The sequence below is a fragment of the Delphinapterus leucas genome, chromosome 20 (genome assembly GCF_059928025.1).
Source record: "Delphinapterus leucas isolate spDelLeu-1000000601 "Yukka" chromosome 20, BTC_Dleu_Yukka2, whole genome shotgun sequence".
Taxonomy (NCBI): Eukaryota; Metazoa; Chordata; class Mammalia; order Artiodactyla; family Monodontidae; genus Delphinapterus; species Delphinapterus leucas.
The window spans coordinates 47,120,276-47,134,560 of NC_143148.1; the positions used below are offsets into that span (position 1 = coordinate 47,120,276).

Consider the following 14,285-nt stretch of genomic DNA (forward strand, 5'->3'; position numbering starts at 1 on the left):
TCTGGGGATGGTAACTAGTGATCATGCACAGGCATGAGAGACAGAGAGAGACTCATTATCCTTGAATCCATTTGAATTTAACACTGTGACGTGTATTATTTATTTTTAAAGAAAAAGCTTCTAAGAAAGAAAGAAACTGGGAATGAATCTGAAGCAAGAGAGCAAACAGAGTTAAAATTAAATGCTCTCTAAAGAGAAGAGTGATCGTATCCTTTTAGAATGAGTTATTTATTCAAGAAGTATACGTGTGTCTTCTTGTTACACAAATAACATTTCCTTAACTTCTGTTTATTCTGTAAGAATAGAGAAAAAAATCACTGTATGCCACCCTGAAGATAACCACTATAAAATCTTTGGTGTACATCTTCCAAAACTTTACTGTGTTTGTGTGTCTGACTGTGTATTCCTACCCCCCACCGTCAAATAATACTATTTCATTACCAGCTATTTTCATTCAACAATGTAGTATAGTCAATTTTGATATGAATTATTAAGGAGTATTCCTGTTCAGATCATTTTCAGTGACTGACTTTATTGCATCATTTGGCTCCACGACAGTTGTTTAACTAACTAATCCCCTACTGGTTTCCAGTTTTTCACCACTGTAAACAATGCTCACATCTTAATTGCTGCTCCCATCTTTAACTGTTTCCTTAGACTAAATACCTAGAAATGCAATTGCTGGGTCAAATGGCATGAACATAACTAAGAGTATTGATACATCTTTTGATATTATGTCTCAGAAAGTTTGTACCAGTTTGTATCCTACCCACCCTACCCCCATCAGTGTTAAAGAATGTCACCCTCTCCGAGACCCTTGCTAACATTTTGTTTGTTTTACTAAACTGGCAGATGAAAAAAAGTGTTGTATCATTAGTTAAGTTTGTGTTTCTTTGGCTTACTGGTGATGCTGAACATTTTTCATATATTTATTGACCAATAAATAAATATTTTTAAGCATCTTCCTCATGCCTGGGATAAACTCTGCTAGCTGAAGGGAGAGACATAAAAATGATCTTTCTTCATAAACTCATAAGAACGATCTCTTTCTTCAAAGAGTTTACAGTTTCAAAAAAAAGAAATGGATACAAAAATAACAGAGTATTACAGTATGCTGCTATGTTATATATAAGCACAGAGGAGGAAGTGGCTAATTCTTCCATAAAATTAAAAATGTTCAGAGGTAGGCACATTTGAGTGGAGACTTGAGGCATAAGGAGGAGAAGGACAGGGAAATGGGGTGTACATTTCCAGAGAACAGCATAGTTAAATGCAGTGATGATGTACAGCAGACTCGGGAAGATCTGGTGTGGCTGAAACCGAGGGTGTGTGTTGGAAATTGACAGTGCCTGGGAAGTAAGCCTGGAAAAGTGCATTGGGGCCCTCTGACAAAGGATTTGGAACAAATCCTCCAGACCATAGGTTCTTATCTGGTGTACCAGTCTTGATTGCAGGCTGCCTTTATTTCAAACAGAAAAGATGAGAAACAGCCACCATGTTTGGGGGTCAATGAACCCTGGAAATTATATGTAAAGTTTGGGATATGTGGTGTGTGTGTGTGTGTGTGTGTGTGTGTGTGTGTGTGTGTGTGTGTACTTTTTCTATGGAGGGGTTCCATAGCTTTCTCAAAGGGGAAAAAAATTCAGCACCACTGGTCCAGACACTGGAGAGCCATCCAGAATCTCCAGCAAGAGAGGCATAGGATCAGGCCTGTGAAAGAGATTCCTGTCAACTAGATTGGGGAGGGTGCAAGCAGGAAGGAGAACTGGACGTGAAGTTTTGAATGATAACGTTAATAGTAACCACCAATTATTGAGTATTTACTTTGTGGTAGACAAAGTACTAGGTGCTTGGCACCCATTTTATTTCATCTTCAAGTAATACATTTAACAGATGAGAAAACTGAAACCTAGATTTTAAAAATTAATACAGAGCCACCTGGCTACAAATGGGCAGAGTCCACAGTTGACCGACAGGTCTCCGTGTGACTTTAAAGCCCCCTCTTTTAATCATGACCCTCTCTGCTTCTCTTATAAAGCTCCGGCATCATTTCTTTTGTACTTCATCTCCTAACGTTCAGTTAATTATTTTAAGCAGCAAAGTGACTCACTTCAGGGCAGAGAACCATATGACTACAGATACCATTTAGAGGACAAAAAAGAGAAAGGCCTCAGTGACTGTTCATTGTTCTTGTTCCACAAAGAATTGGTCATCTGCTGAGATAATAGTATAAATCCAAAGAAATCCCTCACTCTGCACCTTGGTTCCTGTTGTTATTTGTGTCCTCTCATTCCATGGAAGGAAATTCCTGCAGATTTCAACTGGCAAGCGAGTCATTTTAGAGAAAAGTGCACAGTGCTGTTTTCTTCAAGCTTCATAGTCATTAGCACTGCAGGATAGGAGGTCTGCCTGAGTGTATTTGCTCTCGTTTACTGTTGAAACGACATGTGCAAACACTTTTGTCTTTTATGGCAAATATTAAGTACATGATAGGGTAATTTATAAAAGCTCTGACTGTTTTACCTTGGGACCTGATCACTGCCTAAGAAGTGTGCTAATGCCCTATTGTCAAATAAAAAGCAAGTGTTAGCCTTAGATATGTGTACCCTCATACCTAAGGAGGAGGGTTTAACACTTATCACCAGTGGGCATGGAATTCTGAATTGCAAAAGATCACATTTTTTCCATCCTTTGCGCAGTCATATGCACATACACATACCAACCTCCTGTATGTGTTGTTCATGGGCTACTGGAATGACTCAGGCATTCTAGCCCCAATTCATAGAAAAAACAGAGGCAGCTGTTGCTGAGATTTTGGTAGAAGGCTTAGGAAAGCTAATTTTTTTCATCTTTGGAACCCTGTATTAGTTTTCTATTGCTACATAAACAATTACTCCAAACTTAGTGGCTTAATACAATACAAATGTATTACCTCAGTTTCCATGGGTCAGAAGTCCAGACATGACTTGGCTGGATCCTGCCTTTAGGATCTCAGAAGGCTGAGATCGAGATGCTGACTGAGCTGCATTCCCTTCTGGAGGCTTGACTAGGGAAAGATCCACTGCTAGGCCCCCTCAGGTTTGGCAAAGTTTGTTTTCTCTCAGTTGAATAACTGAGGCCCCATTTTCTTGCTAGCTGTCAGCCAGGGTCTGCTGTCAGCCGTCAAGCCCCTCACAGTTCCCCACCATGTACCCCTTCCATAGACCCTCACGTGCTTGGAATCTCCTCATTAGGAAGAGCCCGATCCCTTCTCAGGGCTCTGTGTTCCGGCGTTAAGTCAGGAACACTGGGGTAATCTCTCCATCTGCAAAATCCCCTCACAGCAGCGCCTAGACTAGTGTTTGATTTAATAACTAGGAGAAGATAACCGGACACCAGGAGATGGAGTAGGAGTAGCCATCTTATACTTCTGCGTACTGTAAACCCTTATGAGATGCTTCTCTTCTGGCAAGAGTATTGTATGTTAATGTTTTCTTAGCATCCATCCTTACTGTCTCAGTTTTGTAATATATTTCAGGGACAAATACTATTGAGCCCATAATTGTGTCATGTGGGACATTTCAGCTCTCGGTAAAATGATGACAATAGCTGTCATTTATGGAGACTTACTGTGTGCCAGACACTATTCTGAGTTTTATATGCATCACCTCATTTAACCATCAACTCTGTGCAGAAGGTGCAGTCAGTATCATGAGCTGCAGGTGGGAAAGCTGAGGCTGGACACGGTTAAGTGACATGCCCAATGTCCAACAGCTGGAATGTGGCAGATCTGGGACTCAAACCACAATGTCTCTTTTCCTTTAGAGCCTTCCTTCCTAACCTATCAGTCATTGTCTTGCTGTATTGTTATTTTGAAAGGGTTACCAAATGTTCTCCATAGCTATGATTATCATTCATCCATCCCTCCTTTAGTCAAATTTGCCATCTAATAACATAAAATGTCACATAGGCCAAGTCCTCCCTAAAAACAAAGGATACCCCTAAAAGCCAAATACCAAAGAGACACAAGGTGAGAGTGGTTTAGAGCCTGACTTTTGGTAAGGATAGTCCAGTACCTTAGCAGCTGGCATTTTATTTTATTTTTCTATTATTATTTTTTAATATATATATTTATTTGGCTTCACCGGGTCTTAGTTGGGATCTTCGTTGCCACGTGCAGGATCTTTTTTTTTTTTTTTTTTTTAGTTGCAGCATGTGAGATCTTTAGTTGCCGCATGTGGGATCTTGTAGTTGTGGCATGTGGGATCTTTAGTTGCGGCATACGAACTCTTAGTTGCGGCATGTGGGATCTAGTTCCATGACCAGGGATCGAACCCAGGCCCCCTGCATTGGGAGTGCGGAGTCTTAGCCACTGGACCACCAGGGAAGTCCCAGCAGCTGGCATTTTAATGTGCCTTGTTCTTGGATTCTAGGATGTACTTTGCTGCCTGGTTTTATGCCAAACATTGATTAATAAGCTTCATCAAAAAGAAAACTTACCACTTCAGCCCTGGAGAGCAACTTCAGGTCTTCTTTCCAGAACAGCCAACCCGTGTCAGCAGGAATCAGAATAGAAATGGTACCCATCCGTCGAAAACTAATGTCCCCAGACTTGAAATAGCACTTAGGCTGGTGACACCCTCTCTTTATTGTAGACAGAGGGTTGACCTGTGCTACTGGCTAGACGAGGAAAATAAATGGTTAGAACAGGAAAGCTGACGTTGCCAATACCCTCTTTTGAAAGGCATTTTTTTTTGATAAAAGAAGGACAAAAATGGCATTGATTTATGTTTTGATTGTAAGCTGAGCCTCATAAATGAGTAAAACTATGTAGAGTGTTCAAAGGCCATATATTTGGGAAGAAGGATCAACAGAATGAGATGATCCTGCCTAGAACGTTTTTATTATATCTTCTAGCTGCCCCTCCATTTGTCCTAACAGCAGATAGATATGAACTCCAGGCCTGCAATTCCCATAGAAGTTGAAATACCAAATTATACTCCTACGTCTGTGTTCTGATAGAGTAAACTCTTCACCTTCCAAAATCTGAGTTGGGGGAAGACTTAAGGATGTGACAGTATACAGAACCAACAAGGTAGCTAGAGCAGAGAGTAGCTAGCAGTTCACCACGCCTGTCCTCCTTTACTCTTGGGCCAGAGCAGATGACATTTCCCAGCCTCCTTTGGAGTTAGGTGTGGCTGCGTGACTGAGCTCTGGCCAGTGGAAGTGAGCGGAAGTGATGTGTGCCACTTCCAGGCTTGTGCATAAAATCTTGGCATATGACCCTCCATTCTCTTATTGGCCAGGCAGATGTCAATGTCCACACTGGCTTAGAAGCCATGAATTAATAAACATGTCAGTATCTGTTTAGCTGGGGCCCTTGAATGCCTGAATGGAACAGAAGCCCATCCTCACTCCTGCCACCAACTGGAATGCGTGTGAGCCAGAAATAAGCTTCTGTATTATTAAGCCATTGAGTATCAGGAATCTTTCCATTATAGCAGCTGGCATTACTTTATCTAAAATAAGAGCCTAAAATGATGACTGTATGTCTTTCAAAGTCAATCAGGACATTAAAATTTAAATTCTAAAAGACTTCTAGAAATGCAAAAGATTACATCAAATGTTGTGATTTTATTGTTCTATAGGAAATTAAACAAATATCTAACTTAGCAATTATATTTCAGCATTTTTTTTTTTCTTTCACTGGCTATATAAACCAGTCTCTGTATTCTCCTTGGAACCAGCTTTATTATCTACTGATTTTTTTCATTAAAGAGAGAAATCTTTGACAAAATAAAATAAAAGCCTAGAATAAAAAAAAACTGAAAGTAAGACAGATAGTTCTAAGTAAAGAGAAGGGCTAGTTACTCAAGCATGGGAAATCTATTTCCATGTATTACTTTGATTATGTAGGTCAGACTGAAAATGATATGTCAGAGATTCCTATTTACTGTAATAAAAACTCTAATGAAACGGTGCTATAATGACTCACTTAAAAATATCTATAGGAAGTTGCATTTGCATTTATAGCTCTTTAGAACTCACTTTTGTGTTATTTTCTATGGTTAATATGTTAGAGGATATTAGTATTTTCACTTTGGGGCTGTGTCTTAGTTCAGGCTGCTATAACAAAGTACCACTAGGCTGGATCAGACTGAAGACTGATAACTTCTCACTGTATCCTCACATGACGGAGAGCAGAGCAGAGGAAGTGAGTCTTTCATGACTCTTAACGAGGATACTAATCCGGGTCATGAGGGCTCCACCTCACGACCTCATCTAACTCTCATTACCTCCCAAAGGCCTCACCTCCTGGTACCATCACATTGAGGATAGGGTTTCAACATTAATTCGGGAGGAACACAAACATTCAGTTCATAACATTCCATCCTGGCCCCTCCAACTTGATGTCCTTCTCACATGCAAACTACGTGCATTCCATCCCAACAGTCCCAACAGTCTTAACTTATTCCAGTATCAACTCTAGAGTCTCATCTAAATATCAATTAAATCAGGTATGAGTGAGACTCAAGGTACGTTCATCCTGAGGTAAAATTCCTCTCTAGCTGTGAACCTGTGAAACCAAACAAGTTATGTGCTTTGGGAGCTGTTTGGATGAAATGGATATATTTTACATATGCGAAGGGCATGAATTTGGGGGGCCTGGGGCAGAATGTCAGGAACTGAATGTTTGTATTCCTCCAAAATTCATATGCTGAAACCCTACCCTCCAATGTGATGGTGTTAGGAGGTGGGGCCTTTGGGAGGTAATTAGGATTAGATGAGGTCACAAGGGTAGAGTCCTCATGATGGGGTTAGTGCCCTACTAAGGGTCAGAAGATAGCTTGCTTCCTCTGCTCTGCTCTCTTCCATGTGAGGATACAAGGAAAAGGCAACAGTCTTCAGTCTGAAAGAGGGCTCTCTGCAGAACTCAACCATGCTGGCACTCTGATCTCAGACTTAGAGCCTCTGGAATTGTGAGAAGCAACTTTCTGTAGTTTATAAGCCACGCAGTCAGTCTGCGGTACTTTGTTATGGCAGTCCCAGCTGACTAGGACAGATACTGGTGCTGAGAGCGGGTACTGCTGCAACAGATGCCTACAAATGTGACAGCGGCTTTGGAACTGGGAAATGGGTCGAGGCTATGAGTTTTGGTTTTTGTTTCTAATTTTTTTTATTAAAGTATGGTTGATTTACAGTATCATGTAAGTTTCAGGTATACAGCACAGCAATTCAGTCACATATATATATATAAATATATATAAAAATATTTATTCTTTGTCAGGTTCTTTTCCCTTGTACGTTATTACATAATGTTGAGTATATTTCCCTGTGCTATACAGCAGGTCCTTGTTAGTTATTTTTTAAAAATTTTTATTGGAATATGGTTGATTTACAATGTTGTGTTAGTTTCTGCTGTACAGCAAAGTGAATCAGTTACACATATAAGGGTTTTGAAGTGCATGCCAGAGAACCCTACGTTGCTGTGACTGGGCTATCACAGACTGTTTTGGAAAAGTGGATAAATTAAGATGCAAAGAAGTTATTTCTTTGAACCTAAACGTGAGCAAAATACAGTTCAATTTTGTAGTTTCTCTTGCCAGTAATAATTGATCTGTAGTCCCCAAAATTGAATTTATGAGGATTATTATCTTTTTGTTACTAATATTTTAAGATAAAACTACATACAAATACAGGTTAATGTTCTGGAAAGACAGACTTTGCTTACTGTCTTCTTAATATTTTAGTACTCCACTAGGGCTAATTTACTGTGAGTAGAAAAGTTAGAGAGAAATTTTGGAAAAACAATTTGAGTCATACAAGCATCAACATTTCTTTTGGCAAGTGTCCACTGAATAGAGAAAATTCTCATACAAATATCTTATCTCAGCCCTAGTTTAACTAGTGTGGTATTTAATGTTTGTTTTCTTTTATATCTGTGTCTCTAGAGATGGCCCATATTAAAAGGTTATGAATAATAACAGGCATCTGGACTTAGAGTTAAACCTATAATTTCCATTAATACCAAAATTAAAATAAGATTTCCACATCATCATTCATCTACATCCTCTTTATAAACAACTTATAATCTTGAGAACTGTTCTTCTGTGCTTTGTTTAATTTATTTGAATTTTAAAATGCAATGTATTTATTAGTTCCCACTCAGACTTTCAAACCAGGAGGAAATATAATTAGCATTGTGGTCTATGGAATAGAATTTTCCTCAGTTGTTAATTGGGAAATTGGCATTTGAGTTTAAATCTTAGATTCTCCTTATTTAAGTGCCTGTGAGCCTGTCCCCAAGAGAGTGACCATGCAGGGCCCACTGAACAAATCCAGTCTCTAAATCTGCTTTGGGGCCAGACCTGGATTTTGGTGACATTCCAAAGCACTGCCATCCTGTGAGATTCTGCCTGGCTGAAATTTCTAACTCTTGCCTGCAAATTGCAACATACATTCTTCTTATTTACAACCATCATCAAGCAGTGCAACTCTATTCCAAACCCAATCTGTGCTTGTCAGGAAGTTTCTGATCCGCAGCTTTACATTGTACCTAAGCCCTCATAGAGCTACATGTGTTTTTACATTTGCTAGGAGAAATACACCATAGGAACTAAATAGAGGCAGGATAATTCTGGACTGGAGTGCCCTCTCAAATCCAGCCCATAGAGTATATTTTACATTTGTTTTTAAGTTGTTGTTTTCTTCTATGTGCTTTTCTTCAGAGGGCTTATTCTGAGCTTCCCTACTCAGAAGAGTACGGGGAGCCAAGAAAGATTCACGAGGGAGTGATCAGACTCTTCCTCAGTGAAGTGGAGAGTTTGGCTTTGCCTCTCCATTATTATCCTGGAAGTTTCTAAATGATCTCTATACCAGTTGCTTTTTCAGCCTTTTCCCAGTGCATTGTTAGTCATCACTAAATATTTTCTGTGAATATTTATCCATATAAATATTTCTGAGTAATTTCTTCCTCAAAACAGGACTGTTAGAAATGATTTAAATGATACAGCAATCAAAATAGGGATATGGTGCTTTGTGTTAATTTTGAGGTAATTGTTTATATATAAAATTAGAGTAGAATAAATTTGAATTTTATCAAGCAATAGTATAATACAGTTAGGGGGACTTCCCTGGTGGCGCAGTGGTTAAGAATCCGCCTGCCAAGGCAGGGGACACGGGTTCAAGCCCTGGTCCGGGAAGATCCCACATGCTGTGGAGCAACTAAGCCCGTGCGTCACAGCTACTGAGCCTGTGCTCTGGAGCCCGTGAGCCACAACTAGTGAGGCCACATGCTGCAACTCCTGAAGCCTGGGCTCCTACAGCCCACGCTCTGCAACAAGAGAAGCCACTGCAATGAGAAGCCCGCATACCGCAACAAAGAGTAGCCCCCGCTCACCGCAACTAGAGAAAGCCCGCACGCTGCAACGAAGACCCAATGCAGCCAATTAATTAACTAAGTAACTAATATATATATATATATATAGTTAGGGATCACACTACCTGAAAATTATGCTCAATTTCACATTTAGACAGAAAAGAAAATGTGCCTGGAAATTTGTCGTACAGTCAAAGAATTTCAATATCTTCTGCTCTGGAAATGCACCTTGTTCTTTAGAGTTCCCTGAGGCACTTTCACCCCAACCTCCTTCTGACTTGCATTTTTGTTGTTTACGTGGTGGTCTCACTGAATGTCATTACTGTCAGCTTCTTGGGGGCAGGGATGGTGCTTTGGACATTTTTGTGTCTCCCACAACACCTGGACCTTCGAACCACTGAACGTGTATTTGCTATATGTACTGAAAAATCCTAAGAACAATTTGCTTATAAAATTTACAGTTGACTAGGAAGGATAGGAAAAGTAGCTAATAAGTCGAATGTCATAATCAGAATTTTTAAAAATCTCAAAAGGCTGAAAAATGTATAAAAAGAAAAGTAAATAATAAAACCTGAATTCAAAAACACACAAAAAAACGCTGAAATTAATAACATAATAAATGTGTTTAATAGTGAATTACACACAGCTGAAGAAAGAATAATGAACTGGAAGATAGCTCAGAGGAAGTCATCCAAAATGAAGCACGGGCAGAGAAAGAATGGAAAATGCAGATGAAGGCTGAGACAGAGAGGACACACTAGGAAAGTCATACCCATGTGTAATGGAGTAATACAAGGAAAGGAGAAGGAATGAGGCAGAGACAGTTTCTAAAAACATAATGGCTGAGAATTTTTCAGAAATAAACATATCAAACCACAGATTCTGGAAGTGTAGCAAATTCCAAGCAGGATATACAAATAAACCCATAACTAGAGACATTGTAGTGAACCTGAACTATAATCAATCAAATACAAGGATAAAAATCTTAGAAGCAGCCTGGGAAAATAGATTACCACCAAAGAAACAGAATTTATATTTTTAAATTAAATAAGATGCTTATAGCATGAGTCATTTTTTATTATTTGACACTTTAACCAAATTTTCCACTTACTTTGGAGCCATATGAGGTTTTCTTCTAAAGCTGGATGTAGAATTTGAAGGGCTGTTGAACAAAAGAGGGAGATTTGATTTATTCTATTTAGCTCCAAGGGAGTGGACCAAATACCAGTGTTTGGAAGGTCAGAAACAAACAAACGTATCTCTAATATAAGGAAGACATATCAAATAGTTTGAGTTATTAAAACCAGGGATAAGTTACCTTAGATGATAAATAAGATCTCTAACATCAAAGGATTTGATTAAAAGGCAGATATATGAATTCATTTAACAAATATTTATTAAGCATCTCCTATGTACCAGGCATAGTTATAGATCCTAGGGATGTATCAGTGAACAACAATAACAAAAAAGACAAAAATCCCTTCTTTGGAGAGCTTATATGGTAGTGCAAAGAGACAGAAGCATGATAAATCAATCATGCACAATGTTAGAAGATGGTGAATGCTCAGGGGAAAATATAGAGCAGGGTAAAGGGAATCAGGAATACTGGGGGGAAGGCTTGCAACTTAAAATGTGATGGTCAGAGTAGGCTTCACTGAGAGGTATTGGTTTGTCAAAGACCTTAGGGAGGAAAGAGAGTGAGCTATGAGGATCTAAGCAGTTAAAGGGAACAGGTTGGTGGGAGTCACTTCCAACTCTATAATTTAGTCCTATCACACATTTCAAAATAAGTTTGGAATTTTAGCAAATGAAATTCTATTGATTATGATGAAATAATAGAAACGAAGATGACTTCCTATATTGTGTTTATTAATGAAAGCTGTTCATCCCTACTATAACATCATGGAAACTTTGCATTTGAAAAACATTTCTTTTAAAACTTCCAAATTCCAGGAAGGATGTTGTACCTTCTGCTGGTATCTCAGAATTTGGAGATTAGAGCAGATAATTAGTATAAGCTTGTTAGAGAACTGGGCTGTCGTCTTAAGAAAGAGATGTAAAGAATCTTCACAGAGCGTTCAAAAGTAGAATTGTAGGTTTGCTCTTCAGAATCATATTGCTTTCTGAAGAAAAAAAAAGAAAAGCCAACAAACACCCAGCTGCTTTGATTCAAAAAAATAATGTTTGTCTCTGATGTTGAGTTCTGCGGTGCCAGGCATTTGAAATACAGGGGGCTTTGACATGTGCAGAATGAAAAGCCAAGAATATCTTCACTGTTAACTTGTAGTCTTGTGTTACAGGCACACAAAAAGTCCCTCTGGACGGTTGAGCCCAAGGAAGGCACAGTTCCCCCAGAAAGTGATGTTGAACTGACACTGACTGCCAACCTGAACGACATACTGACATTCAAAGACACAGTCATTTTGGGCATTGAAAATAGCAACACATACCGGATACCTGTCCAGGCTTCAGGAATTGGCTCCACCATTGTTTCAGATAAGCCCTTTGCACCAGAACTCAATTTGGGAGCACATTTTAGGTAAGGAAATATCATGGACCAAGTTTTATGCATATCACATATATTCTATAAGCTGAGCGTCACTCCTACTTTGGAAAATTATTTTTAAGTAAACAGAACTAGCCTCGTCAGCCCCCTCCCTTCCCTATCTTCACTTTTCCCCCTCCAGATGGGTTCATCAGCCACAAGAAGACATTTCCTAGTCATAGTTTGGTTACATTCTCCAAGCTGTGTCCCTCTACACTAGAGAAGAGATGGCTCACAGGAAGTATATTCTTCTCTGAAACTTACAGTGGCTTCTCTGTGACAAATTCAGAATCTTGAACATGATTTCTCTTCTTTGATTCCAATATATTGTTAATTCCTCTCCATGAATGTAGAAAATACAAATGGATCTTAGTGATAACCTAAGTAGAGTATAACTAGGAAGGTAAAAATATATTGCAGGGACTTCCCTGCTGGTTCAGCGGTTAAGACTCCGTGCTCCCAATGCAGGGGGCCCCGGTTCGATCCCTGGTCAGGAAACTAGATCCCGCATGCATGCCGCAACTAAGAGCCCATGTGCCGCAACTAAAGATCCCGTATGTGGCAACGAAGATCCCACGTGCTGCAACTAAAGACCCGGCGCAGCCAAATAAATAAATATTTTTTAAAAATTTTATATATATATATATATATATATATATAGCAAATGTATCTTACCAGATATTGCAAAGCCAGTAATTTTTTTTTTCGTATATGTTCTCTGCTTGCCTCCCCACCGTAGCACCAGCAACTGAGGTGGTTGTAGTTGGCTCCACCTGATCACTCAGGAAAAGCTAGAGAGTCTAAATATTTAAATAACAGGTGGTACAGTATAGACATCTCTGAGCAGAACGATCTAAATGTGACTCTAAAAATGTATGGGGTTTGAATACTAACCACGGAGGACATGTGTGAGGGTTTGTTTATGGTTCCTCAGAAGAGTCATTCATTGTCACTAGTTGACGCTCAGGAGCCAGCTGAATTGGTGCCTGTTTGTTTCAGTGCTGTGAACAGATCTCAAGGGGATGCTCCTGCCTTTTGGCCTAAGGCCCTGAAACCAAGATGGACACAGTGTGTTTAGAGATGTACCTGACAAAATACTGTTAGGAACCCTCCCCCCAAACCCATCCATACCTCCTTTCCTCTGCTTCATCTACAAAATATGGCACTTAATTGAGAATACCATAAACCAGTAGGAATTAAGTAATAGGCAAGTGAGATCGTTAATTGCATATGTTTTCAGAGAGGTAGCCAATTACAGTTTTTGTGTCAACTAGATACGAAAAATGCTCCTCTCCTCCTATCCATTGACCATATGGTCCTTGCATACTATTCCTGTTTCCAAATTTATTTGTTAAGTGCATTCAAATATAATTACAGAAAACAATATACTGCAAACCAGACTTAATTACATGTTCTCCTTAATCTACAAATAGTGTCAAATGGCCCCAAAGGATATTCTGACACTTGCCTAGAATTGGAGGGATAGCTGATAGTTTTCAACAAATATAGAAGCAACCTGTATCTTTTAGCTGCCAATTTCTGCTCTGCCTAAACCCTATTGTTCTTCTTTTTGACATAAAATCTTGATGCCAGCAATCTCCAGAAGAATCATCAAAAGCAGGGGTGGGAAAACTGCAGCCCATTGCCTGTTTCTATAAACAAACTGTTATTGGAAGACAGCCACGCCCATTCATGTACATATATTGTCTACAGCTTCTTTCACACTACAGTGGAGAGTTGAGTAGTTGTGATGGACCACGTGTCCCAAAAGATCTAAAATATTTATTATTCAGTCCTTTACAGGAAAAGTTTGCCAATTTTTTGGGCACAGGGATCTAAAGAAATACCCGTATGCCACCTCTTCTGATGGCATATTTTTGGACAACTCCTTTAAATTTTCAGAGCTTCTGTTTCTTCATCAATAAAATTAATCAATATGCTTAGTATTACTGGGGTGCTATGATGACTGAAGGATACACTGTAAGTGACAGAGACCCTGCGTAGTTTATAAAATAGTATATGTTATTTATTATTTTCCGCAAAACCTACATTTAGCCCTGAAGTCAAACTACAAAGTGAAGACTCCAATGAGCATGCCCCATTGGACATATATTTAGCTAATAATGGTTATACCTGACAACTGGCAAACACTCCTTATTATTTAGCAAGCTTCAACTTGCTTATTAGACATGGTGTCTTTCCAAAGGAGGGACAGATGGGATGAAAACTCAAAGCCCCAAAAAATAAAAAATAAAATTTAAAAGTCCTGAGATGAGTTTTTTCCCTGAAGAGAATATTTTAAAGTAAGCTTATAAATCAGTTTAAAAAAAAAAAAAACTCAAGCAGAAACACATTTGAACCACCTCCAGGATCTTAGAAATT

General features: G+C 39.1%; 1 protein-coding gene across 1 annotated transcript in view; it reads left to right on the plus strand.

Annotated features, from left to right (window-relative positions):
- HYDIN (HYDIN axonemal central pair apparatus protein) overlaps nt 1-14,285 on the plus strand; it is a 431,283-nt gene that overhangs the window by 231,825 nt on the left and 185,173 nt on the right. The window contains exon 20 of the mRNA XM_089902455.1: nt 11,659-11,897. Coding sequence (XP_089758581.1) covers nt 11,659-11,897 — 239 coding nt within the window. The remainder of the gene's footprint in view (nt 1-11,658; nt 11,898-14,285) is intronic.